A 27,568-nucleotide genomic window follows, 5' to 3' on the forward strand; every position below is an offset into this window, starting at 1 on the left:
ATCTGAGTAGTATTCTGTTATACATATATCCACTGATGGACATTTAGGTTACTTCCATATCTTGGCTACTCTAAATAATGCTACAGTAAAATAAACATAGGGGTGCATATAATTTTGAATTAGTGTTTTCATGTTCTTTGAATAGATACCCAGAAGTGGGAAAGTTGAGTCACATGGTAGTTCTATTCTTAATTTTTCAGGAATCTCCATACTGTTTTCCATTGTGGCTACGCCAATTAACAGTCCTTCAGTGTACAAGGGTTCCAATTTCTCCACATCCTCTCCAACATTTCTTTCTTCTTTTCAATAATAGCTATTCTAACAGTTTGTAAGGTGCTATCTCATTGTCGTTTTGATTTGCATTTCCCTAATGATCAGACATTACTTTGCCAACAAAGGTCCATCTAGTCAAGGCTATGGTTTTTCCTGTGGTCATGTATGGATGTGAGAGTCGGACTGTGAAGAAGGCTGAGCGCCGAAGAATTGATGCTTTTGAACTGTGGTGTTGGAGAAGATTCTTGAGAGTCCCTTGCACTGCAAGGAGATCCAACCAGTCCATTCTGAAGGAGATCAGCCCTGGGATTTCTTTGGAAAGGATGCTGAAGCTGAAACTCCAGTACTTTGGCCACCTCATGCGAAGAGTTGACTCATTGGAAAAGACTGATGCTGGGAGGGATTGGGGGCAGGAGGAGAAGGGGACGACAGAGGATGAGATGGCTGGATGGCATCACTGACTCGATGGACGTGAGTCTGAGTGAACTCCAGGAGTTGGTGATGGACAGGGAGGCCTGGCGTGCTGCGATTCATGGGGTCACAAAGAGTCAGACACGACTAAGCGACTGAACTGAACTGAACTGAACTGAATGATCAGTGATGTTGAACATCTTTCCAAGTGCTGTTGGCCATCTTTATGTCTTCTTTAGAAAAATGTCTATTCAGATCTTCTTCCCATTTTTAAATCAGGTGGTTTTTATTGTTGTTGAGTTGTATTAATCCATGATGGATATATGATTTGCAAATATCTTCTCCTATTCAGTAGGCTGTCCTCTCCTTTTGATGATTTCCATCACTGTGTGGAAGATTTGCTTAGTTTTGCTTTTATTTCCCTTGCCTTTGGAATCAGATCCACAAAAACACCTCTAGAAATTGTATGATTTCAGGTCTTACATTCAAGTCTTTGCTGCATTTTGAGTCAACTTTTCTTTATGATGTACGATAATGGTGTAGTTTCATTCTTTTGCATATGGCTATCCAGTTTTCCTAATGTCATTTATTGAAGAGACTTTTCCTGCATTGTGTGTTCTTTGCTCGTTTGTTGTATATGTGTGGGTATGGCTTTCCTGGTGGCTTAGATGGTAAAAAATCTGCCTGCAATGCAGGAGACCTGGGTTCGATCCCTGGGTTAGGAAGATCCTCTGGAGGAGGGCATGGCAACCCACTCTAGTATTCTTGCCTGGGGAATGCCCACGGACAGAGGATTCTGGGGGGCTGCAGTCCATGGGGTTGCAAAAAGTCAGACACGAGTGAGCGACTAAGCACATGCATATGTGTAGGTATATCTCTCAGTTCTCAGTTTTGTTCTCTTGACCTGTGTATCTGTTCTTATGCTAGTACCATGCTGTCTTGATTAATATATCTTTAGTATAGTTTGAAATCAGTGAGCATGAAACCCCTAGTTTTGTTCTTCCTATTTTTGGCTATTCAGCATCTTTTGTGGTTTCATACCAATTTTATAATTATTTGTTCTATTAATAGCTCTGTGAAATATGCCACTGGATTTTTGATAGGGAATACACTGAATCTGTAAACCACTTTGGGTAGTATGAGCATTTTAACAATATTAATTCTTCCAATCCATGAATATGGAATATTTCCATTTATTTGTGACTTCTTCAGTTTCTTTCATCAATGTCTTATAGTTTCAGTGTACAGGTCTTTCACCTCCTTGGTTAAATTTATTCCTAGGTATTTTATTCTTTTGGATGCAATTGTAAATGGAATTGTTTTCTTAATCTTGTTGATAGTTTGTTATTAGTATATATAAATGTCACAGATTTCTGTATGCTGATTTTGTATCCTACAACATTACTGAATTCATTTATTAGTTTGAACAGAGTTTTGGTATAGTCTTTAGGGTTTTCAATATATATTATCACATCATCTGCAACTAGTGACAGTTTTATTTCCTCCTTTCCAATTTGAATGCCCTCTCATTCTTTTTCTTAACTAATTTCAGTGGCTAGCACTTCCAATACTATGTTGAATAAAAGTGGTGAGAGTGGGCATGCTTGTCTTATTCCTGATCTTAGAGGAAAAGAGCTCAATTTTTCTCACTGTTGAGTATGATGCTAACTATGGGTTTATCATATATACACTTTATTATGTTGAGGTATGTTCCCTCTAGACCCACTGTTCAGAGAGTCTCTTATCATAAATGGATGTCAAATTTTGTCAAAAGTGTTTTAAGCATCTAAATTTCTTTGTACTTCTGGAGTTTGAAAATACAACTAAAGGTATATATATACAGCATATTCCAGGAACACACACATTACATCTATTAAGATGATTGTATTATTTTCATCCTTCATTTTATTAATGTGATGAATCAGGTTTATTTGTGGATGATGAACCATCATTGTATCCCTGAAATAAATCCAACTTGACCGTGTTGTGTCATACTTTTAATTATTGTATTATTATTATTATATTATTATTATGTATTATTATATTATTATTATTGTATTATTATATTGAATTTGCTAATAGTTTATTGAGGATTTTTGCATGTTCATCAAAGATATTGGCATGTGATTTTCTTTTTTGTGGTGTGGGAAATTTTATCTTGATACCAACATTCCCTACAAGGTAAGGTTGTGCTTTCTGTGCCAGCCTGTTCAGCACCATGCAAACAATGTGATTTATGGTGAGCTTCCCTGTCTTTCCTTTCCAGGAATTCCTTTCTGGAATTATGACCAGCCTCCAACACATAACTAACCCCAATAAAAATCCTAAGTTCTGAGTCTCAAACAGGCTTCCCTAAAGAGAAATATTGCACATAATGTGGCTCAGTTTTCACTGCTGGAGAGAGGATGTGGTCTGCGTGCCCCTTAACATGAGGGAGGGTGCTCAGGAAGCATGTACGTAGATTGCCAAGGACTCCACTTAATGTCTTTCCCCCTTAGTGATCCAGCTGAGCATCCTTACTGTGTCACTGTAATGAATCTTAGCCATGACTACGACTATATGGGACCCTCAAAACCCCATCCATTATTCTCTGCTTTGAGGTACAACTACACTCAAAGTACCTATAGGAAAACAGCAGCTCCAAATCCTCCAGAGGAGAATACATGTCACCCTTGGTCTCACACTCTAATGTTTGGCACCCACTATAATTATGCCCTTGTAACGTACCTTAGGATCTTTGGGGCTGAATCCAGATATATAGTCATTTATCAAATTGAAGACAAATCCTCTATCCATTAGGGTCAGACAGCGCTATAGGAACCAAATCAAAATGAACAGTTAGTTACCTAATTCTAGTTTTTAAAATTCAACACATTTAAAATTTTTTCCACATTAAGGGGATGACATTCTCACTTTTACAGATAACAGAAAAATTTTCAAAGATTTACACGACCTTAAAGAGATAAAGAGCAAATTACTTATCATTGGAATTGGGACTCAACTGTGTTCTTTTCAAAATAAGATGTATATATATAACATCTTATTTTGAAAATAAGATATATATTTTCTTATATATATATGATAAATATTTGAAATATATATATACATACACACATATACACATTCAAATACATATATGCATACATATACACATATATATGCAATCTATTTAGCTATACTGCCTCATTTTGGTTCATTCTCAAAGCTCAAAGTGAACTATAGGGTGGTCAGTCAGCCATTGAAAGGTGGGGCGGGGCTTGCCTATGTGAACATTTCAGGCCAAAGGGGAAGTTTTTCTTTGGGTTCTGTGAAGTCTTGGCCTACAAAACATTCGTCTTGTGTGATAGCCATACTAGTTATTCATATTTTCCTGCTGTCACTCTCCTAGTTAAGGCTTTCATTACCTTGCAACTGCACAACTGCAGTTATCCTCCTAACCTGTCTTCCTGCCACTAATTTTCCATCTAACTGCTTCCAGATTCATCTGTAAGTCCTAGCCCTAATCATGTCCCCTTTCTTCCCAAAAGCTTTCAATAGTTCCCTGTTGCCTCTAATATAATTTCAAACTCCTCAGCTTGGCATTCAAGGAAACCACAGCCTTGTCTCAAACTTCTTTTTCCCATTTTATCTATTTATTATCCCCTCATGTGATAATGCACTGTGCATTCCCACTTCCGGGTTAGTGCTCACACCAGGTCTAGCTAGCAATTCTATCACTACTTCTACAGAATCCTGCCCATTCTTCAATGATGAAGCCCATCTTCGATGAAGCCCATCTTCATTACCCTACAGGGCCCTTGAAACACTTTATAGTAGCTTGTATTTTACTTATTATTTTGCTGTTCTCACCTAAAGAGGATAGTATGTTGTTTATGTTCCCCATAGTACCCAGAACATTCCTGGGAAATAGAAGGAACTCAATATTTGATTAACCAGCTGTGTGCATCTTGTCACCTCTCCTTTCAGCTTTCCCTGCCTCATCACCTCTCACCTGGATTAATGAGGTAGGCTTATATTTACCACTCATCCAAGATCATTTTGACGATCTACTGGGTTTGAGACAATGTATTACATTCTAGAGAAATACAAAGGCAAATAAATAACCCATGGTCTTTAGTCTTGTCCAATGGTAAAGACAAATAAATATTGAAAATACAGCACAATAAAAAGTTACAGAAGTATGGAAAGGACGGGTAAACAACAGCAGAGGTGATCAGCCCTGTGTGGGAAGGTTAGGGAAGAGCTGAGCCTAAAAGATGAATAGACTCTGCCAGGCAGACAAGGGGGAAGGACTAGTCTTCAAACTGGTTGTCTTGACTCTGGCTTTTTCCTCACTTCTTTCAAAGGCCTTGGTAGATAGCTCCATGGTATTCAGCTCAAAATCTAGATTCCTTAGCCTGACATTCATGGCCTTTCATCATTTGGCATCAGATGGCCTTTCCACCTCTGCCTCCAGACAACCTAAATTCTGCACAGTGACTTTCTCGCTCATTCCAAAACAATTCTTGAATATGCCTATCTCATCTCTGCTCATGAATCCTCTACCTACAACACTCTCATCCCCGTTTTGGGGAACTGTTCTTCTAGTCTCTGTTCATATTACCTGGTCATAATCCCTCCTTTTCTTGTTTTCCTATTGTATTTTGTTGTTTATATTTTCAGTATAATAGTCATCACACTTTATCATGTATATGTATTGGAATATAATTATAGACAGCCTTTCTCATCTTTGGACGCTCACACAGAAGTCAGACAAATGTTTGTTGACTTGTAATGAGGTCAATACTGCTATTAAATCAACTATGTTCTACTCCCTAACGTAGCAAATTTCAAGTTTTAACTCCATGAAAGAAACTGAGATCTTATATTTCAGATAGTCTCACCTTTACTTTAAAAAGATATGTGGTTGGTTTTTAAACACAAAAGGGCTAATGTAATAGTGTTGAAACTTTATTTTAGTTCTGGCAGAGAGGTCTTACATCAGAAAATCACACTGTAGAGATCTGAAACCTAGTGTGAATTTTCAATAAAAAAAAAAAAAGGGTATGTTAGATATTAAAATTGCTTGGCTAGATTGTTGAGTGCAGGTTCTTAAAATAAGGTTGAGACATGATGAAGGGCTCTGAGAAGATGGGGAGTGGGAAGAAGTAAGAACTAAGTGCATCACAAGTCTAGGCCCCGTCTCTGCAATAAATCAAATATTGCTTTTACCCACTTTCTAGAACAATTGCATTCCAGCATTGCCCCTTACATGCAGAGAATGACAAAACAGAGCAGCGAGAAATGGACTATCTTAACAGTTTGTGGCATGTCTCAAAATAATCTTACTGACCTAAATTAACAATTCTCATTTACATGTATTAGCAACAAGTAGATGGTGCTTATATTAGCAACATGTAGAATGTGCTTTTAGTTCAAGAGTTACAAACTCAAAGGCCAACAGGGTCAGAGAAATTATTTAAATGTATAGAGTGTCAGGGGTTCTATTAAGGAGTGGTACAGACCATGGTAACCTAGAAGGTAAATGCCCCACCTAAAGGTCAAAGCAAACACCCTCTTCCAACAACACAAGAGAAGACTCTACACATGGACATCACCAGATGGTCAACACTGAAATCAGATTGATTATATCCTTTGCAGGCAAAGATGGAGAAGCTCTATACAGTCAGCAAAAACACGACTCAGGGTGGATTGTGGCTCAGATCATGAACTCCTTATTGCCAAATTTAGACTTAAATTGAAGAAAGTGGGGAAAACCACTAGACCATTCAGGTATGACCTAAATCAAATCCCTTATGACTATACAGTGGAAGTGAGAAATAGATTTAAGGGACTAGATCTTATAGACAGAGTGCCTGATGAACACTGTACAGCAAACAGGGAGCAAGACCATCCCCAAGAAAAAGAAATGCAAAAAAGCAAAATGGCTGTCTGAGGAGGCCTTACAAATAGCTGTGAAAAGAAGAGAAGCAAAAAGCAAAGGAGAAAAGAAAAGATATAAACATCTGAATGCAGAGTTCCAAAGAATAGCAAGGAGAGACAAGAAAGCCTTCCTCAGTGATCAATGCAAAGAAATAGAGGAAAACAATAAAATGGGAAAGACTAGAGATCCCTTCAAGAAAATTAGAGATACCAAGGGAACATTTCATGCAAAGATGGGCTCAGTAAAGGACAGAAATGGTATGGAACTAACAGAAGCAGAAGATATTAAGAAGAGGTGGCAAGAATACACAGAAGAACTGCACAAAAAAGATCTTCATGACCCAGATAATCACGATGGTGTGATCACTCACCTAGAGCCAGACATCCTGGAATGTGAAGTCAGCTGGGCCTTAGGAAGCATCACTACGAACAAAGCTAGTGGAGGTGATGGAATTCCAGTTGAGCTATTTCAAATCCTAAAAGATGATGCTGTGGAAGTGCTGCACTCAATATGTCAGCAAATTTGGAAAACTCAGCAATGGCCACAGGACTGGAAAAGTTCAGTTTTCATTCCAATCCCAAAGAAAGGCAATGCCAAAGAATGCTCAAACTACCGCACAATTGCATTCATCTCACACGCTAGTAAACTAATGCTCAAAATTCTCCAAGCCAGGCTTCAGCAATATGTGAACCGTGAACTTCCAGATGTTCAAGCTGGTTTTAGAAAAGGCAGAGGAACCAGAGATCAAATTGTCAACATCCGCTGGATCATCAAAAAAGCAAAAGAGTTCCAGAAAAGCATCTATTCCTGCTTTATTGACTAGGCCAAAGCCTTTGACTGTGTGGATCACAATAAACTGTGGAAAATTCTGAAAGAGATGCGAATACCAGACCACCTGACCTGCCTCTTGAAAAACCTGTATACAGGTCAGGAAGCAACAGTTAGAACTGGACATGGAACAACAGACTGGTTCCAAGTAGGCAAAGGAGTACGTCAAGGCTGTATATTGTCACATCATGAGAAACACTGGGCTGGAGGAAGCACAAGCTGGAATCAAGATTGCTGGGAGAAATATCAATAACCTCAGATATGCAGATGACACCACCCTTATGGCAGAAAGTGAAGAGGAACTAAAAAGCCTCTTGGTGAAAGTGGTGAAAGGAGAGTGAAAAAGTTGGCTTAAAGCTCAACATTCAGAAAACTAAGATCATGGCATCTGGTCCCATCACTTCATGGCAAATAGATGGGGAAACAGTGGAAACAGTGGCTGACTTTATTTTTCTGGGCTCTAAAATTACTGCAGAGTTTGCTTGCAGCCACAAAATTAAAAGACGCTTACTCCTTGGAAGGAAAGTTATGACCAACCTAGACAGCTTATTAAAAAGGAGACACGTTACTTTGCCAACAAAGGTACATCTAGTCAAAGCTATGGTTTTTCCAGTCATCATGTATGGATGTGAGAGTTGGACTATAAAGAAAGCTGAGCACCAAAAAATTGATGCTCTTGAACTGTGGTGTTGGAGAAGACTCTTGAGAGTCCCTTGGACTGCAAAGGAGATCGAACCAGTCCATCCTAAAGATCAGTCCTTTAGAACACCCTGAACTGGGTGTTCATTGGAGGGACTGATACTGAAGCTGAAACTCCCAATACTTTGGCCACCTGATGCAGAAAGCTGAGTCATTTGAAAAGACCCTGATGCTGGGAAAGATTGGGGGCAGGAGGAGAAGGGGACGACAGAGGATGAGATAGTTGGATGGCATCACTGACACAATGGACATCGGTTTGGGTAGACCCCGGGAGTTGGTGATGGACAGGGAGGCCTGGCGTGCTGTGGTTCCTGGGGTCACAAAGAGTCAGACACGACTTTGCGACTGAACTGTACTGAAAGGCATTCAAATGAATATATTTTAAAAACAGCATGCAAAAGCAGAAAGATGTTCCTCCTGGCTAAGCCTCCTGTGGGACCTCTGATTTAATTAATCAGCCATTGGAGGTGGGGAATCAAACATGGCTATTTAACTGAACTGATGGATTAATTCAATGAGTAGTTCCTCCAGCAGCCCAGCTGAGTCTCTAGAAAGTGGGTAATTTTTTTTCCTTTGGCTTTAAAGACAATACCTGTGAAGAATAATTCCTTACCATGTTCTGGATGCCTTTAACTCACCTTCAAGAAGCTAGCCAAACTATAATTGACATTTCTGGACTCATCCGGAATCTCTGCATAGCGAATAGTCACGTGGGGAATTATTGCAAGAAGCAGTGAATGTAAGACATGATGATATGCCTCAGAAAACCTCTGGCCTCTTGGAAGCTTCAATTAAATTGGCAAAGAAAAAAAAGAGTTGTGAAAGGTCTAAATCAGTGTTGTATTTTCAAACACATACTGTATATAAATGTGTTTTTAACCGCAGTATACTTTTTCTCCCAAATTAAAAAGACATGGCTAGTTAAATCTATACTTTAGATCATTACAGCACCTATTTGGACCTGTAATACTACAACTGACTGAAATCATGAACAAGAGTAGGTCATTCTGACCCAACTTTGGAATCATGTTCCTGAGATACAGACACATCCGTTTTTCATTCCATCTTTTTCCTGACACACAAAGTATACATGCATCCATGCATTTTTAATTTCAGTAAACCTGTTCTGTGGAAATATTGATAAAAATGTAAATATGAAGTGATTATTTTTTACTTCACAAGGTCTTAGCTTTCAATGCCTATAGCTAAAATTTCTTTGTACTTCTGAAGGAGTTTCAAAATACAACTAAAGGTATATATACAGCATATTCCAGGAACACACGCATTATATAAAGAGATTTTGGTTTTTGTCTTTTTTACATAAAATGTTTTTAACTTTGTACATGCCTTCAATCTTTCTAAGAGAATAGTTCTTTCTGATTTGGTACGTGTTCTCTTTCCTAATGAATATTTTCGACACTGACATTTTAAAACCACAAGACAAAGGGAAAGCTTCAAAGATAATGTACTTAATATGGCAAATACCTCACAGGGAAGAATGTATGTGGTGAGCCTCTGAAGTTGAGATTTTGAAAACATATGAACACTTTTGTTGTTTTTTTTTTTTTAAAGAAAACCTGAAAAAAGCTACGGACTGAGAGTCCTTAAAATATAAAAGAGGATTTGCACATCACAGCTACCCATGAATAAGATTAGCCTTCTTTGTCTATGTTAAATATTATTCTTCAGCCTACTTACCTTAATTTTATTCTCTTCCAGCAAGTATGTGGCCATAGACTTTGCAATAATTTCAAAGAAAAACCATGAGTACTAAAATAAACAAATAAATACAAATCAATCTTTAATTGTTACCCAAATCCCTGAAGCTTATAAAAGGCTGACAAATCACTATGGATTTTGTCTCTGAACTTTAATAACATTTTAAAGTGATCACTACTGACTAGCCAAGTCCCATAGAATATCTTCAAATTGTGTTGGCAAAAAGGTATGCCTCAGGGCTGGCTTGTGATGTACAAAGGATATTTGGTGGAGAGGGGTATTTTATCACTGACACTGCTTTGATTTGCCTACATGTGGTGATAAGAACAAACCAACTTTTAGTTTACTTAATTACTGCTTTTAAATTCTCTATGGACAATGAATCATATTACAGCCTCCACCCAGTGAGGGACCCAACCCTGCCCTTTGTACAATACTGGGGCCAGCCCAAGTAGCAAAGGTGTTTGTGTAAGTAGCATTTGAAGGGTACAGGGAAGTCTCAAGCAGATACCTCGTGGCTCAAATGGTAAAGAATCTGCCTGCAATGCAGGAGACTCAGGTTTGATCCCTGGGTTGGGAAGATCCCCTGGGGAAGGAAATTGCAACCCACGGCAGTATTCTGGCCTGGAGAATCTCATAGACAGAGCAGCCTGGAGGGTTACAGTCCTTGGGGTTGCAAAGAATTGGAATGACTGAGTGACTAACACCATTACTAATAGGAATAGTAAAAATTATGACAATAAGAAGAGCCACCATTTGAGAGAGTGCCTACTATGTGCCAGAAACAACATGTTAGATGTTTTACTTGTATTTCAGAAATGAGAAAGTGGATGCTCAGAACTGCTAACTAACAGGCCCCAGGTCACAGAACTATTGTGTGATGAATACAGCATTCTCGCCCAGAGCTATACCCTCCAAAATTCTATTATGCATTTGACTGAGAGCAAGGGGTAGGTGGGGAGGGTAAAGGGAATGGAGGATTTCTGTGGAGAACTTGGGGGGAAAGGATGCATAGGCAAAGTGCTGGGCAAAGAGGGAGTCACTTGAGGAAATGAGGACAGACTAGACCCGGAATGGGAGGGCATCAAGCAAGCATGTCTCTGTGTCCTTACCTTTAGCAATTTGTTTATTGCTAAAAAGTCTGCAGACTGTTTCAGTATCGCTATCATTGTAGTCGCAAGAGTTTCATGTATCAGCTGGGCCTGAGGAGCACTGGGTTTTTCAGGTCGGAAGCTATACTACAATCAAAGAGAATGAATCATAAGACCAAATTCTCTCGTAAGACAAATGCTCAGAAAGAAAGCTTACTCCACAAACCTTAATGAAGGATCTTAAATAATTATCCAAGCCTTCTTCATGGCACTTTGATACGATATGTAAGAGAACCCTGAAACAACATTCACAAAAGTCAGCACGTCAGACCACAATGAAACACTATAGTTTGATTCTTAGATAAAACCAGCATATCTAACCCTTAAAAATACCTAATACTATCTAAATAATGAAAATATTAAATGGCATCTTAGTTTGGATCCAACAAAGATTTCAGCATGTAACATGTTCAGGGCTTTGTAAAATACATTTCTTGGGTCCAAAGAAGGATGTTTTATTTTGGCAACCAAGATATTTCTTTTCATCTCCTTTCTAAATCACATTTGAAGTATGTTCATAGCTACCATATAGTAAAAAGCCTTCAGTAAGGTAAATATTGAAATCCCCTCTAGTAAAAATCAAAGGAAAATAATAGGAAAAAATGTTAAACATGTCAACAGATGGGGGGAAGGTAAGGGCAAGACAAAGCAGGTATAATGAGATGAACTAAAATTGTAGGCAAATCTAAGATTAATACAAAGTTTTAAAGTTATGAAGCCAGCAGTGGTTCTGCAAGTTTAGCATGCATCAGAAACACCTAGAGGGCAGAGTGCTCACCCCTCTCCCAGAGTTTCTGATTTTTTAGGTCTGGGGTGAAGTTCCATGATTAGCATTTTTAATAAGCTTCCAGGTGTATTGATGCTGCTGGTCTGGGAATCACGTTTTTTGAGAACCACTGGACTAGAATAATGCTTCTTAAATTAGCAACCAGACTACCCCCAATAGCAGAGAAGAGTAAACAGTATGTGGGTGTGTGGAGCCTGAACCCTGAGGCTCCAGAGACGCTGTGGCAACAGCAGAAGCAGCAAAGCCAGAAACACCCAGCAGTGAGCTTATAATTTTTTTAAACCCCTGTTTTATTTTCAAAAATTAAGTGCATTTTGCATCCTACTCTACAATATATCCTTGTTTGTTTTCCTATAAAAAGAACACTCTTATTCTTGTGAGTAAAAACTAATGGCCTAGGGCCACTCTGTCCAATGTGAGAGCTGCTAGTCACAAGTGGTGATGTAAACAAATTAACTACCATGAAAAATTCCGATCCTCAGTTACACCAGCCACATTTCAAGATTCAACAGCTAAATATGACTAATGGCTACCATATTGGGCAGTACAGGTATAGAACATTTCCATGACTGAAGAAAATTCTATTGGACAATACTGGTCAAGGGCGTGATTCTCAAACTCCATTTCATTAGGGCATCGTTGTGGAAACTTTAGAAAAAAAAAAAAAAACAATGCTGAGTTCTGCTCTCAGAGATTCAGGTTTAACTGGTATGATGTATGGTCTGGGAACAGATATTTTAAAAAGCTTCCCCGGTTGCTGTAACATGCAGCAGTTTTAGAACCCCTGGTTGAGGAAAACACAGTAAACTTATCCGATGGTTTCTGGTACCATCTATCCCTGGGGATGTGAGTCCCTCAGTCCGAGAAGAAAGAAACTAGAGAAAAGTTATACTAGGCTTCTGCCTTTGGGGTTCTAATTTGGAAGATAAATGAAGAAATGCAAAAGGAAACAAAAGCTGATTCTTCATATTGTAACACCGAAACTCACATGGTGCAGTTGAAAGGAACGTCATCTTCATGGGTCATGTTTGTGAGAACTTGGAAGAGTTGCATAAGAATTACAGGTAGAAACTGTATCATGACTTGGATCTCCATGGCATGCAAACACTAAAATAAGTCATTATTAGTTATGAAAATCAAAGTATGATATAACTTGCAAAGGTGAAACAACCAAAAATTAAGTAATGATAAATACATTCACTCGAATATAAGCTCACTTTAAACACATGCTTCCAGGGATAGGGGACTTTGTCAATTACTTTATACACATCTCTATTTTGGCACTCAGATTTTGTTAGTTCCTTTAATATTAAATACTCTATTGAAGATAACAAGTATAACTGGGATCAACAGGGGAAAGTGGGTCATCACTTTGCAGTGAGAACGGGATTCGATAAAGTGTATTTCTATGTATGGTTGGCTTTACACTGGCTCCGTCCACAAACTGAGGCAGTTCTGCATTCTAACATCCTCACAGTACATTTCTTCAAAGTGCTAACACCCTACCTCTACTGATTGGCACATTAACATCAGAAAGAAGAAATATATCCATGTATACAGAGAAGTGATACAAGCAGCAAAATATTGGGTTGGCCAAAGAGTTCATTGAGGTTTTTCTATACAGCTTATGGAGAAACCCGAACAAACTCTTGGCCAACCCAATAATTGAAATGTCTTTCTTCTTCCGTCCCTCCTTCCTTCATTCACCCATTCATTCATTCACTCACTCAGTCAATTGGCCAACCAAAAAGCACCTCACTGAGCACATTCTACATACTGGAACACCAGTTCAATATTTGGTGCCTGGAAAAGACAGAGATGGTCAGACAAGTCTGTATCCTAAGGAACACAATATTCATCTTTCAGAGTGCCCCATGTTTCCATCCTTATGCTCACCCTCCCTTTTCAGGCCTCTCTCATCTCAACAGTGACCTCTTAGATTTCTGGACAGCTTCTCTTCAATCAGATACCTAATGCGAGAAACTGAGCTCAGGGAACCTCTAGTCTTTCCTTCACGTTTTTCCAAATGTTTTGCCCTCTCTCTTCTACCCATACAGCCATCACCCTGTTTTCAGGACTATAACCTATAACCAAAATAGTCCAGTAATTTTCCATTAATAGTAGGCCTATGTACAGTTTCTCCTCAATCTCAGTATATTTAACTCTCATTTCCAAAACTCAATCCTCCTCAAATAGTGGTTACATCAGGCCACTTTCTGCCACCGTCAAAAAAATTGTTGATGCCTCTCCATTAGCTAGGGCAGCGGTTCTCAACCAGAGACCCCTTCACCACCCCATCCCTCCAGGCCATCCAGCAACGTCCAGAGACATTTTCAGTTGTCACGACTGAGGAGGTGCTACCGACATCTAGTGGATAGACCAGAAGTGCTTCTAAGCACCCTCCAATGCATAGGACAGTCCTTTACCACAAAGACCCATCCTGCCTCAAATGCCAACAGCGCCAAGTTGGAGAAAACCCGACCCAGGCTATTAAGTCTAAGTTACTTAAAACCCAACTTATATTTTTAGCCTTAACATTCACCATTCTTCATGAGGCCAAACTAGCGTCTTGACTGCTCTGCTCCTTGAAATTGTCAAATGCATGCCTACCTTCGTGCCTTTGTTCATATTTTTTTAGCAAAGTCCTAGCCACCCTTCCCAGTCAAGTTCACCCTCAACTTCGGTGAAGCCATTCATGCACTCATTCAATAAAGGTATACTGAATAAAGGTATACCGAATGGGCTTCCCTTGTGGCTCAGCTGGTAAAGAATCCGCCTACAATGCAGGAGACCTGGGTTGGGAAGATTCCACTGGAGAAGAGAACTGCTACCCACTCCAGTATTCTGGCCTGGAGAATTCCATGGACTGTATAGTCCACAGGGTCACAAAGAGTTGGACACGAGTGAGTGACTTTCACTTTTTTCACTTTTCATACTGAATGAACTTCCGATTGCCAAGCACATCAAATGGACATGGTTCCTATCATCAAGCAGTTCACAGACAATCGAAGGAAAACACATGGAACTGAATCGCTGTGACACAAACAGTAAACAGTACACAGTACATGCACAGAAGAAGAAGCAATCGTGTCTGCAAGTGAAGAGGGAATGTCACACACTTCAGAGGACGGAGGTTCTAAGGTTCAAGGTTAAGTAGGATCACATCAGGTAGAAAAAAGAGAGATGGGCATTCCTTGCAGAAGTGGTCTCCCTGTACCAGTACTGTTTCTCTACACAGAGAATTTATTCTCTACCCAGCAGCCAGAGGGTTCTTTTTGAAAGGCAAGTTCAACAATGCCATTTCCCTCTATTACAAACAAAACCAATTGCCACGAACAAAAAGCTATGAAGGGTTCCCCATCCTCCACTCATCTGGGGCCATCCCCTGCTCCTTGCTGCTCAGTGTGCTCTAGCTATGCTGTCTTTGCTTTTTTTGCTGTCTTTCACACATCCCATTGCAAGGTGTTTACACCTGCTGCAATAGTCTGTAGATAAAACTTTTACACAGTTTTATCATCTATGGCTGTCTTCCCCTCATCAGTTCTTTTCAGCTTGAAATTTCATCAACTCCTCAGACAGGTCTTCCCTGAGAACTCCATCTTGACTGCACTCCTGGTCACATTAGAGCCCATTCAGTTCAGTCACTCATTCACATCTGACTCTTTTCGACCCCATGAATCACAGCACGCCAGGCCTCCCTGTCTATCACCAACTCCCGGAGTCCACCCAAACTCATGTCCATTGACTCGGTGACGCCATCTAACCATTTCATCCTCTGTCGTCCCCTTCTCCTCCTGCCTTCAATCTTTCCCAACATCAGGGTCTTTTCAAATGAGTCAACTCTTCACATCAGGTGGCCAAAGTATTGGAGTTTCAGCTTCAGTCCTTCCAATGAACACCCAGGACTGATTTCCTGTAGGATGGACTGGTTGGATCTCCTTGCAGTCCAAGGGACTCTCAAGAGTCTTCAACACCACAGTTCCAAAGCATCAATTCTTCTGCACTCAGCTTTCTTTATAGTCCAACTCTCACATCCATACATGACTACTGGAAAAACCATAACCTTGACTAGACGGACCTTTGTTGACAAACTAATGTCTCTGCTTTTTAGTAAGCTGTCTAGGTTGGTTATAACTCTCCTTCCAAGGAGTAAGCGTGTTTTAATTTCATGGCTGAAATCACCATCTGCAGTGATTTTAGAGCCCCCCAAAATAAAGTCAGCCACTGTTTCCACTACTTCCCCATCTATTTGCCATGAAGTGATGGGACTGGATGTCATGATCTTAGTTTTCTGAACGTTAAGATTTAACCTGTTCTGTTTTCTTCACAGTACTCATCCCTATCTAATGGGACTTCTTTATAATCCCTCTCCGCCAACTGGAGTAGGTATGTTGTCTGAATTATTCCAATTATATTCCCAGCATCCAGTACAATATCTGGTCCCATGGTAGGTAGTCAATAATTATTTGGGGGATGACGGAATAAATGAAGGAATCAAAGGGATAAAGATGGGAACCGTCTAATCTCAGTGGTTCCACAGTTTTGTGAACTCTGAGCATTTATATCCTGTATCATGCAATTGACATTTAATTACATATTGCTTTGGACGATTATTTGTACTACTGACTTATATTGTCATTTGACTTAAGTGGGCCCCTCTCGACTGGTCATAAGATCCCTATGGAAAATAGCCTAAGTTATTCTTCTTTGCAAGACACAGCATCTAGGAAAATACTGAACACATAATAAGCTCAGCATGTGGATGGTTAGATGAAGTGATTAAACAATGTCATTTATAAGGACAAGAGATAGCAAGGTTTGACCCATCAAAAGACATGCTCGGCTCTGATCTCCTACTAACCAGCTGAATAACCACTGGCAAATCTCTGTCCTCAGGCCTCAGTGTCCTCATCTGCAAAAAAAGTATCCCTAAAGATACCTTTTAGCACTAACATTCCATACAGGAGTTTGGCACTTTCTATAAACACATGGCATTTCATTCATTGCCACTAGAGGGCGAGCACAGGTCACAGAACTAACAGAAATTCCACACCCTCAAAAACACAAATATGAATACCTTTCTTCCCCCTCCATTCTAAGAATATCAATACAGGAAATTTAACTTTGTTAAAACTTTTACAAAGCTTCCCCGGTGGAAGAATAAAGCCACGGATCTGAGCACACAAGGCATTCACATATAGAGCGGGATTCTGGACATTACCCAAGATAAGGACTTGAAATTAGATGACTTACTGTACTTCTTAATGCTAATTAAGAATAAAAGCCACCATTTATCGGCTACCTGCCTGATTCTACCTTTCCAACAATCTATTTTCTGTATGGTAAGCAGGATGATTCTTTAAATACCAAAGTCACATTACATCACACTCCTTTGTTCACAGCTCCCCATCTCATCATATCTTACGAAGCCCTACTGGACCAGTAACCCAGATATCCTTCCATGTGCCAGCCACACTGGAACTCCTCCTGTTTCTGGAACACACCAAGGAAGCTCCTCGGGGCCTCTGCACTTGCTGTTCCTTGCCCAGAATTCCACATGGCTGGCACCCTCCTTTCCCTTAGGTCTCTTTACTGGAGAGCTCCTTGTTGACAATCTAAAAAAGAGATCCTTATCACTCCTTATTTCCCTTCCCTATATTTTGGTTTTCTTTATAGTACTTATTACCAACTGACATAAGATATACAGTTGACCCTCCATCTCCACATATTTCACATCTGCAGATATGGAGAGCTGACTGCAAGGGACTTGAGAATCTCTGGTATCTAGGGAGGGTCCTGGAACCATGACTGCAGATGTATATATTTATTCATTTATGTGTTTAGTGTCCATCTGTCTCCACAACAAAGTAAGCTCCTTGAAAATAGAGATATTGTCTGTTTTCTTCACTTATCCTCCCCATGTTTAGAATGAAGCCTGGCCCACAGGAGGTACTCAAGAAAAAAGTGTGCAATGAATACCACACAGCAGATGCCCTGTCTCACTGAGGCCTCACAATCACTGTACAAGTGGGTATTACTGTTATATTTATGAGACAGAAGAAAAAACAAAGGCTTGGAGAAGTTAAGTAACTTGGTCAAGGTCAATCACAGAGCTAACAAGTGATAGAGCTGGGGTACAAGCTCATTTTGTGATTCCAGAACCCATACACGTATTACCTCATTCACACTGCCTCTCTGAAAGAAATGAGTATTTTTGTTCATTTCACATCATTCATTATTAACATATGTCAAAAGGGAAATCCTGTAGAGGACTTCATTTAAAATCAAAACTCCTCAGACTGGCCATGGCTGATCTACTGAAGGCGCAGCCAAGAGAAAAGCTACTGTCAGCTGGGTCTTATGACATGTGCTTTGTCCCACCATGTTAGGGAATAAACGGAATCTTGGATTCTCAATGCTTTTGATAAAATATGGCATTTCTTATGGCTCCTATGCACAATGCAGCAACTAGGTTCCCTCTTATCAGCTGACCCTTTTGATACTCTTTCACCTACGGACCCAGGAACCATTTCACATTGTATTCCAAGTAAAAGTGACTCGTTTCTCCTGGCCTTTTTCTCCACAGCATTCTCTACCTTTACTGGGCTGTCAGCAAGATGAGAAAAGACCTGGAAAAATCAATCTATGGACCCAAAATAAACATTTTCATGAGATTTTTTTTTAAGTATGTTGTTGAATTCTGGCTAAAACATTCTCTTCCTAATGCCACGCTTCCGTTGTGTGCTTCTAAACAGCCACTTGATGGAAAAGGACATAGTAGAAAGTGCTCTCTTGAGGATTTGCAACCAAAAGTATTTTCAAGTATTCATTTTTTTTTGGCCCCCCACATCAAAAATGTGGCAACCAAAAGACAAGAAAAACAAACCTTTCACAGAAAGCTGCTGTTCATTTACCTTTAAATATTTAATGAGCTCCCCAGGAACTTCTTTCGAGCCTGACTGAATCAGCTGGCAATGCTGGAAGAATTTGTGCACATGCAGATCCTGAAAACCAGATGGATACAGCCATATGAAATTTGATTCATTACCCACAAAACACAGGCTCTCCACCTCTACCACCCGTCCTCCCACTCAGAATCTTGCAAGCCTGTTTCCCCAGGTCTTCTAATGACCCGACTCGGCATCTACAGCCACCAGCACACATGTTCCTCCTTGAGTCCCAGAGTCCTCTCAATCCACACACAAAACAGCGAACCAGGCCCATTCAGCATGCATCTCAGTGCACCGGGTAGGCCACCATTTATGCCCAACAGTGTCAGACTTTATTTTTTGGGGCTCCAAAATCACTGCAGATGGTGACTGCAGCCATGAAATTAAAAGACGCTTACTCCTTGGAAGGAAAGTTATGACCAACCTAGATAGCATATTCAAAAGCAGAGACATTACTTTGCCAACAAAGGTCCGTCTAGTCAAGGCTATGGTTTTTCCTGTGGTCATGTATGGCTGTGAGAGTTGGACTGTGAAGAAGGCTGAGCGCCAAAGAATTGATGCTTTTGAACTGTGGTGTTGGGGAAGACTCTTGAGAGTCCCTTGGACTGCAAGGAGATCCAACCCGTCCATTCTAAAGGAGATCAGCCCTGGGATTTCTTTGGAAGGAATGATGCTAAAGCTGAAACTCCAGTACTTTGGCCACCTCATGCAAAGAGTTGACTCATTGGAAAAGACTCTGATGCTGGGAGGGATTGGGGGCAGGAGGAGAAGGGGACGACAGAGGATGAGATGGCTGGATGGTATCACTGACTCGATGGACCTGAGTCTCAGTCAACTCCGGGAGGTGGTGATGGACAGGGAGGCCTGGCATGCTGCGATTCATGGGGTCACAAAGAGTCGGACACGACTAAGCGACTGAACTGAACTGAGTCCAATATTTGTTTCCTTTTTTCAGTAATGTCATCTCTGAAGTTGGGCTGCTTCTGTATTTTAATGGAACAAGCAGGAAGAGAGGTCTGAACTGACAGGTGAAGAAAAGGGAGTCACCTGACCCTGCGGCAGCCAGTGTCCAACTGTCCTATGTGAAATCTGCAGACACTGAATCTGTGGATAGCACAGACTGTCTCAGGAATCAGAATCAAGAAATTCCGGATGAATTGAGAAAGTAGAATTGACATATATACACAATCATGTGTAAAATAGCTAGCTAGTGGGAAGCTGCCATATAGCACGGGGGACCTCAGCTCTGTGCTCTGTGATGACCTAGAGGGATGAGAGCTGGGGTCGGGGTGGGGGGGGAAGGCGCAGAGGGAGGTCCAAGAGGGAGAGGATATATGTATACATATAGCTGATTCAGGCTTCCCAAGTGGCGCCACTGCCAAAGAATCCACCTACAATGCAGAAGACGCGAGAGACTTGGGTTCAGTCCCTGGGTTGGAAAGATCCCCTGGAGGAGGGGATGGCAACCCACTCCAGTATTCTTGCCTGGAGAATCCCATGGACAGAGGAGCCTGGTGGGTTACAGCCCATAGGGTCACAAAGAGTCGGACACAACTGAAGCAACTGAGAAAGCATGCATTGCTGATTCACGTTGCGGTACAGAAGAAACTATCACAACAATGTAAAGAAATTATCCTCCAATTTTAACAAAAGGGATTAAAGAGAAAAAAATGGAAATCGGATTTTGACCTGCTTCCTCTAATTATTATCTGTGGGACCTTGGGTAAATCTTTTAACCTGACTGAGCCCCTGTTTCTTTTCCTATAAAAGGATGGAATGGCCAAGGAAACCTGAGAGGGCTGCACCAAGGAGTGTGGGCTTCACCTTCTCCACCATGATTTTTCAAATGGTGCTTGAGGTGTCTCACAGATACTTGATTCTAATTTCAAGGATGCTGAGTCTAAGAGCAAACTGTAGTAGCTAACCCTGATCCACTGACTGCCAACTTCTGTGTTCAGCTCCAGTCTAACCATAAGAAAAACATCAGACTAATTCCAACAGAGAGGCCATCTGCAAAGTACCAGTAGTTCTGAAAACTGACAAGGTCACCCAAAGCAACGAAACACTCGGAACTTGTCACAGCCAAGAGCCTAAGGGAATGTGACAACTAAAAGTAACATGTTATCCTGGATAGAATCCTGAAACTGCAAGGGGTACTAATAGGTAAAAACTAAAGAAATCTGAATAAAGGCCAGACTTCAGCTAATGATTATGTCTCAATACTGCTTCAAAAGTTGTAACAAGAGTGTCACACTCATGTTAAATGTTAACGCTAGAGGAAACTTGGTATAGGGCATATGGGAGGTAGCTGAACTATCCTCATAATTTTTCTGTAAATCTAAAACAGCTCAAAAAAATATATGGTTTAAAAATGGTGATATAGCCTCCACATTTTTTTCAGAGTTTTGGAAGATTCTAATCAGTCAATGGGAATAAAAGGATTTGGTCATTTGAGAAGAATTTAAAAATTTGAGCTATTATTAAGAATGGTGTTATTAACTATTGAGAAAGTGTTTCAGGCCACAACTTCTCTATATTCATGTAGAAATGAATATAATCTATTTTAATCAAGAAAAAAACCTCAAGTATTAAAATTGACAAAATTCAGGGACTTCCCTCATGGTCCAGTGGTTAAGACTCCTCACTTCCAAAGTAGGAGGCATGGGTTTGATCCCTGGCTGGGGACCTAAGGTCCCACATGCCACATGGAGTGGCCAAAAAAAAATTTTTGACAAATTCATGGGATGCAACTTACTTGAGTGTAAATGGTAGACTCCAAGTGGCTTTTGATCTTCAACAAAGGCTTTGCACCATCTACCCACTTAATATCCACATTCGGTTGCTGGGAACAGAAAACATACATGTGAGTTTTTGTACCATAGTAATGGACAGATGAGCAATATATGTATTTCAACATTTTTCTCAGAAACAAATGTGCTAGTTTCAGACATAGGGAATTATTGGTGAAAATAACCTGCCTTTAGAATAAATGTATCCTAAATCATTTTGAAGTTCCCATCCTTGGCAGGCGGATACTTTTCCTAATGACAATAAAAATGACTATAAGAAGGTATTTTTTTATCATGCACAAAATCAGAGTCCCATTTTAAGTTACTGGAATCAACTGAGATGAGGTTACTTTGTCAAACTATGATAGAAACTTCCCAACACTCGTTTTCCATACTTACTTTGTTGTGGACCAGCATCAGCCCTCAAACTACACTCTGAGTAGCTATCAACCACACTAAACCATCCAATACGCCAACAGTATTCTATTTTTTAAACATTTCATCATATACGGAAGACTGAATCACTTTGCTGTACAGCAGAAATTAACATGACACTAAATCAACTGTACTTCAATAACATTTTTTAAAAGAAGGCAAAAATAACATTTCATCATGATTTCTTCAACAAATACAGATATTTTCCTACCCTTCTGGATTCTGCATCATTCAGATTCATGTAGCCTGGGGGAAGATTGGCGGAAACTGGCAGCTGCTGCTCCAATGTGATGATTCTACCATCCTTCAGTAAAGGTACCCAGGCAAAGCCAACTGACAAGACAATAATCAACCATGAGAAATGAAATCACAGATGCAATTAGCTACACAAATATCTGGTCACTGGGGAGCAGGGTAGGGCTGGTGATGCTGCCAGGGGTTTGTATGTGAGAGTCCAGGTATTGGGCATCCAAGCACTGGGGGAAAAAAAAATGACTTTGGATGGCTTCCTAATCCTAGCCTGGCCACTAACAGGTTATTCACGCTACCTCCTTGACTATAATAGGAACAATAACACCCAGCTCTTCTATAGAATAGTGATTGAAAGACCAAAGTGAGCTGATATACCAAAACACTTGGAAGCTTTTAAAGTGCATCCATTTCATTATCTTGACATACTAGGGGAGCATTTTGGTAGACTTATTTTTTTGGATTCAGATGTCTCTTGTCCACCTTACAGTCTCATATCTGAGACTATAATCAGACAGCAATCACCGTGTTGCAAAATTTCTTCCAGCAACCCTAGGGTAAGTAAAGGACTGTGGAAAATGAAGGTCACACGTCAGGGTTACGTTCTATATTTATACACAGCAGTATTTGGTTGGGCGGTTTTCCTGATTACAGAAGGAAGAGAGGTAGCAAGAGAATACAGCCACAGCACAGTACTTACAACTGGAATCACTGAGAGATTTTCCTCCCCAGTCTCTACATTTCTTAACAGTTCTACCCCAAAGAGCCTCTTGGCTTCTTATTAGAAAACTCATCATGTTCTAAGCTAAAAAAGCCAGAGCCATCTGTGTTGCTCAAGTCAAGCAGTGTCAGTATTTCCATTATAGAGATTACTCTGGACTTCAAGTGTTTATAACTTAGCTGTAAAAAGGATTGCTCTGAACTGAGTTCTGGCATATGAGGGAGGGTGTTGGCTCGAGAGTACTTTTGAAAGCCACTGCCTTCTGATGCTTTAAAATTCTTTGTGTGAGTGTGTGGGTGTGTGTGTGTGCACACGATGTGTGCGTGTGTTTACAGTGTGAACACAAAAGTCAACACAAATCTGGTTAGAACGTGTCTAATTTGGCAAAGCTTTAATTCTTAAAGAGACTGATACGTTGCATTCTCCAAGTAGACTGAATGGCTTTCTCAGACGCCAAAGCACGCCTGCAGGGCATCTTCACTAGTACAGCTTCAGTAATGCTTTACCCAGGGCTTTTCTTTTAGAAAAAGCAGAGGAAAGTAACATGAGCAGAAGAACCATTCAAAAGGACTCTGTCAAAGTAGTTAAACTGAAAATCAGACAAATGACAAAAGGTTTCCAGTCCAGAAAGCAGGAAAAGGAAAAGATATTTCTTGTTTTTCAGGGATATTTTTTCCTTACATAAATTTTTATTGACATACAATTCAGATGCCTTACAATTAATCTATTTAAAGGATACAATTCAACGGTTCTTAGTATATTCACAAAGCTCTACATCTATTGCCACTACCTAATTCCAAAACTTTTTTATCACCCCCAGAAGTAACTCCATACCCCACAGAAGTCACGTTCTATTTCCTCTTCTTCAAGTCCCGGACAGCCACTGATCTACTTTCTGTCTCTATGGAATTGCTTGGGCAACACTGTTGCACTGCAAATCAATCAGAGCATGGCCAAGTGTGTCTCTTAGTCAAAAGTCATCTAGAATGCTTGGAACCTATAAAGGTACAATGTCAAGCACACACCATCTGCCTCAAAGGTGTGAAACCACTTAAAGGATAGACAGTTAAAGGTGATGAGTGCTGGGGAGGAGTTTGGGATTAACAGATATACACTACTCTATATAAAATAGATTTTAAAAACTAGCACCTGCTGTATACAGCACAGGGAACTATGTCCAATACCCTGTAATAACCTATAATGGAAAAGAATCTGAAAAAGAACAGATATGTGTGTGTATATACATATGTATGTATAACTGAGTCACTTTGCCGTACACCTGAAACATTATAAATCAATAATACTGCAAAAAAACTTAAATATATATATTTTAAAACCTGATGAGTAGCAAGAAAATAACCACCTCATGCTCTACTGAGCATCTTGCCCACTTCTGTCTAGGATCTGGATAAGACAACATTTGTTAGTTTCCTCTGGAGGTACACTGTCATATACCTCACTGTCTCATTATTCTGCTAGATTTCTTCTCAACCTGCAAGGTCACTATCCTAAATGAACTGCAATTTCTAAGGGGATCTAGAAAAAGAACACACTATCCACAAAGGGACTCTCCTAATATTCAGTACTGCTGCCTGCTGGGCATCACTCAGATGTGTCACTAACATTGCAAACTCAGCATCAGTCAAAACCCACCAGCCCTAGGCATAACTCTGCTACTCGGCAATACCTTCTTTCCAGTTTTGAAACTTCAGTGCTAACTTTGAATCATCTCTCTAGAGGCCAATCACTTGCCAGGCCCAGTATATTCCTCTGCAATTGTCTTTTTCTCCACCCTCACCACCTGCCCACCCACCATTACAGCCCCACTGTGGTCCCCTTCTTCTCCTGAACTCTTGAAACAACCCCCTAACTGGTGTTTCCTTCCTTCCTTCTTCCTGCTCCACCTCACCTCACCCATTATATTGCTGCCTGATTGGATTTCCTGCAAAACAGCTCCTACTGATGTTTATAACCCTCCAGTATTTCCTATTGGTAACAGAACAAAATCAAACCCACAACCTGGTATTCAGGGCCTTCTATCATCTGACTCTTCCTTTTCAATCTGGCATCCTATGCTTCCCTCCCCAGTTCCCGGTGCTCCAGTGCATGGAACTATTTGGGGTTCCCTGTCCAGATCCCTCAATACTCTGCCTCTATACTGGCTATTCCTTCATGCTGGAATACTCTACCTTCTTGTCATGACTGCATTGTCAAACTCTATGCCACCCTTCAATACCTCACCCAAACATCATCTCCTCCTGGAAGCCTTCCCTGACTCCCAGCCACTTGTCCTTCCACCAGTTGAACTGAATAATTTTATGTGATGTCAGAGAATAACTCGCTCTTCTCTGATATCACATAGCACCATTTTATTGGTAACTACTACTTTCTATCTTGTGTTATAAATGTCTACATAGATCTTGTTTCCCCCACTGGACCATGTGCTCACTGAAGATGACATCTATGTTTGATGCTCCACTGTCTTCTCCATATTACCTACTACAATATCTAGTACATAATAGATATGCAGACATATTTACCAAGTGAATGAACAAATTTAAGATGGGTCCAGGCTAGCGACACAGAAGCAGCCTGAATGCCCATCAGCAGAGGAAAGGATAAAGAAGATGTGGCACATACATGTGATGAAATATTACTCAGCCATAAAAAGCAATGAAGTTGTGCCATTTGCAGACGCATGGAAGGACCTAGAGGCTGTCATACAGAGTGAAGTAAGTCAAAAAGAGAAAAACAAATATCACATATTCATGCATATGTATGGAATCTAGAAAAATGGTATAGATGAATCTATTTGCAAAGCAGAAATAGAGACACAGATGTACAGAACAAAGAAATGGACACCAAGGGTGGGAGGGGGTGGTGGAAAGAATTGGAAGATTGGGATTGACATATACATACTACCTTGTATAAAATGGATTAACTAATGAAAATAGACTATATAGCACAGGAATCTCTATTCAGTGCTCCCTGATGACAAAGAGGGGATATATGTATACATATAGCTGATTCACTTTGCTGTACAATAGAAACTAATGTAACATTGTAAAGCAACTAAACTCCACTAAAAATGTTAAAAAAAAAAAAAAAGAAAGAAAGAAAGAAAGAAAGGAAAAGATTGGCACAGGCTAACTTGGATTTGAATCCCAAAGCATACTGACACTGAGATAGTGGATGTGGCATGGGCCATGTCCGTAGGACCTGTGATATTCTCCCAAGGATGCTTCCCATTGGTCTATCTAAAGCCTCGAGGAATGAGACCACAATTGGGGCTTCACTACCAACGCTTATTCAAGTTTGTTAAATCTATCCTCTTCTCCCTAGAATTCCAATCTCCCTTGGGTTCAAAAATGCCCATGGCTCTGGGCTCACTTCCCTCTTCTCAATGAGTAGAGCTGGAAGATTCTGCTTGCTGGGCCATTCCACACAAAAGAAATAACAAAAATATAGCATCACAATATGGGTTTCTCTCTGAGAAGAACAATATTACTTTATGTTGCCTACAGTAGTCTAAGCACACTGGCAAGCATTTGGACATGATGTTGAGTAGAAATGATGATAAAATTAACATGCAATTCATATTTTAGCAAGGAAATTTTAACTCAGAAATGCACTTTTTGATAAGGGGAAGCAGTCTGTAGCTTGATGAAAGAGGGTATATCCTAAGACAACTCCATTTCGAATAGCTCTAGAGAGAGAGATTTAAAGAATGCATGGATATGTGTATACCTATAGCTGATTTACATTGTTGTACAGCAGAAATTAACACAACATTGTAAAGCAATTATACTCTAACATTTTTTTAATTTTAAAAGATACACACTTATAGATAGATTAGACATAGATATAAATATAGATAAATAGATAGATAGAAAGGATTATAAACAAGGACTTCTGGACAGCACAGGCAATTCTACTCAACACTTTGTCTTAAGCCATATGGGAAGAAAATCCAAAAAAGAATAGATGCGTATATATGTACAAGTGAATCAAGTTGCTGTACACCTCAAACACAGCATTGTAAATCAACTATTCTCCAATAAAGAACACACGTACCTGGAGTTTCAACTGTGTCCTGCTTTTTGGTTGTTCCCTTTGTGTTAATTTCACAACTTACGTGATAAAAAGTGAAAAGCAAATGATGTTTTTGATGAAGGTGAATGGGAAGCTCAATTTTTATCTGAAATGAAAGCAGAATTATATAGAGCATTTTGTTTTCTTCGTCAAGTGGGACTGTCAGACCTTTAGCTTTGTTTCATCATACTTTTCCAATGACATAATTTTCTAAATCACAGGTCAAGTGGTCAAATAATAGATATCATTTAAATATATTCCAAATGCCTTTCTGGTCAGTTTCAGTTTGACAACAATATTCTCTTGGGTTGTGAGGGCTGATTTATTACTCTTCCTGGAGAGTTGTGGATTCTCCTGGATTCAACTTTGCAGAAGCATTTTCTGAAACACTGGATCAAAACCACATCCTTAAAGCCCAGAGATACTATGTAATTCAATCTGAGTCAGTGAATCCAATCCATCTACAATGTGCACTGAATTTGAAAACCTGCCTTTTTTTTTTTTTTTTTCAAAATCATTGCCCTCCTCTGCGTGGAAAAAA

General features: G+C 39.9%; 1 protein-coding gene across 5 annotated transcripts in view; it reads right to left on the reverse strand.

The window, feature by feature from the left end:
* Positions 1-27,568, reverse strand: part of DOCK11 (dedicator of cytokinesis 11) — a 216,252-nt gene that overhangs the window by 81,769 nt on the left and 106,915 nt on the right. For all 5 annotated transcript variants that reach the window (XM_027534837.1, XM_027534835.1, XM_027534833.1 and 2 more), the window contains exons 20-29: positions 27,010-27,133; positions 22,177-22,298; positions 21,497-21,583; positions 18,706-18,795; positions 12,780-12,898; positions 11,171-11,240; positions 10,966-11,091; positions 9,833-9,904; positions 8,773-8,919; positions 3,412-3,495 (exon numbers count right to left, since the gene is read on the reverse strand). In XM_027534837.1, the coding sequence (XP_027390638.1) occupies positions 3,412-3,495; positions 8,773-8,919; positions 9,833-9,904; positions 10,966-11,091; positions 11,171-11,240; positions 12,780-12,898; positions 18,706-18,795; positions 21,497-21,583; positions 22,177-22,298; positions 27,010-27,133 (1,041 nt within the window). The remainder of the gene's footprint in view (positions 1-3,411; positions 3,496-8,772; positions 8,920-9,832; positions 9,905-10,965; positions 11,092-11,170; positions 11,241-12,779; positions 12,899-18,705; positions 18,796-21,496; positions 21,584-22,176; positions 22,299-27,009; positions 27,134-27,568) is intronic.

The sequence above is a fragment of the Bos indicus x Bos taurus genome, chromosome X, assembly GCF_003369695.1.
Source record: "Bos indicus x Bos taurus breed Angus x Brahman F1 hybrid chromosome X, Bos_hybrid_MaternalHap_v2.0, whole genome shotgun sequence".
NCBI classification, from domain to species: domain Eukaryota; kingdom Metazoa; phylum Chordata; class Mammalia; order Artiodactyla; family Bovidae; genus Bos; species Bos indicus x Bos taurus.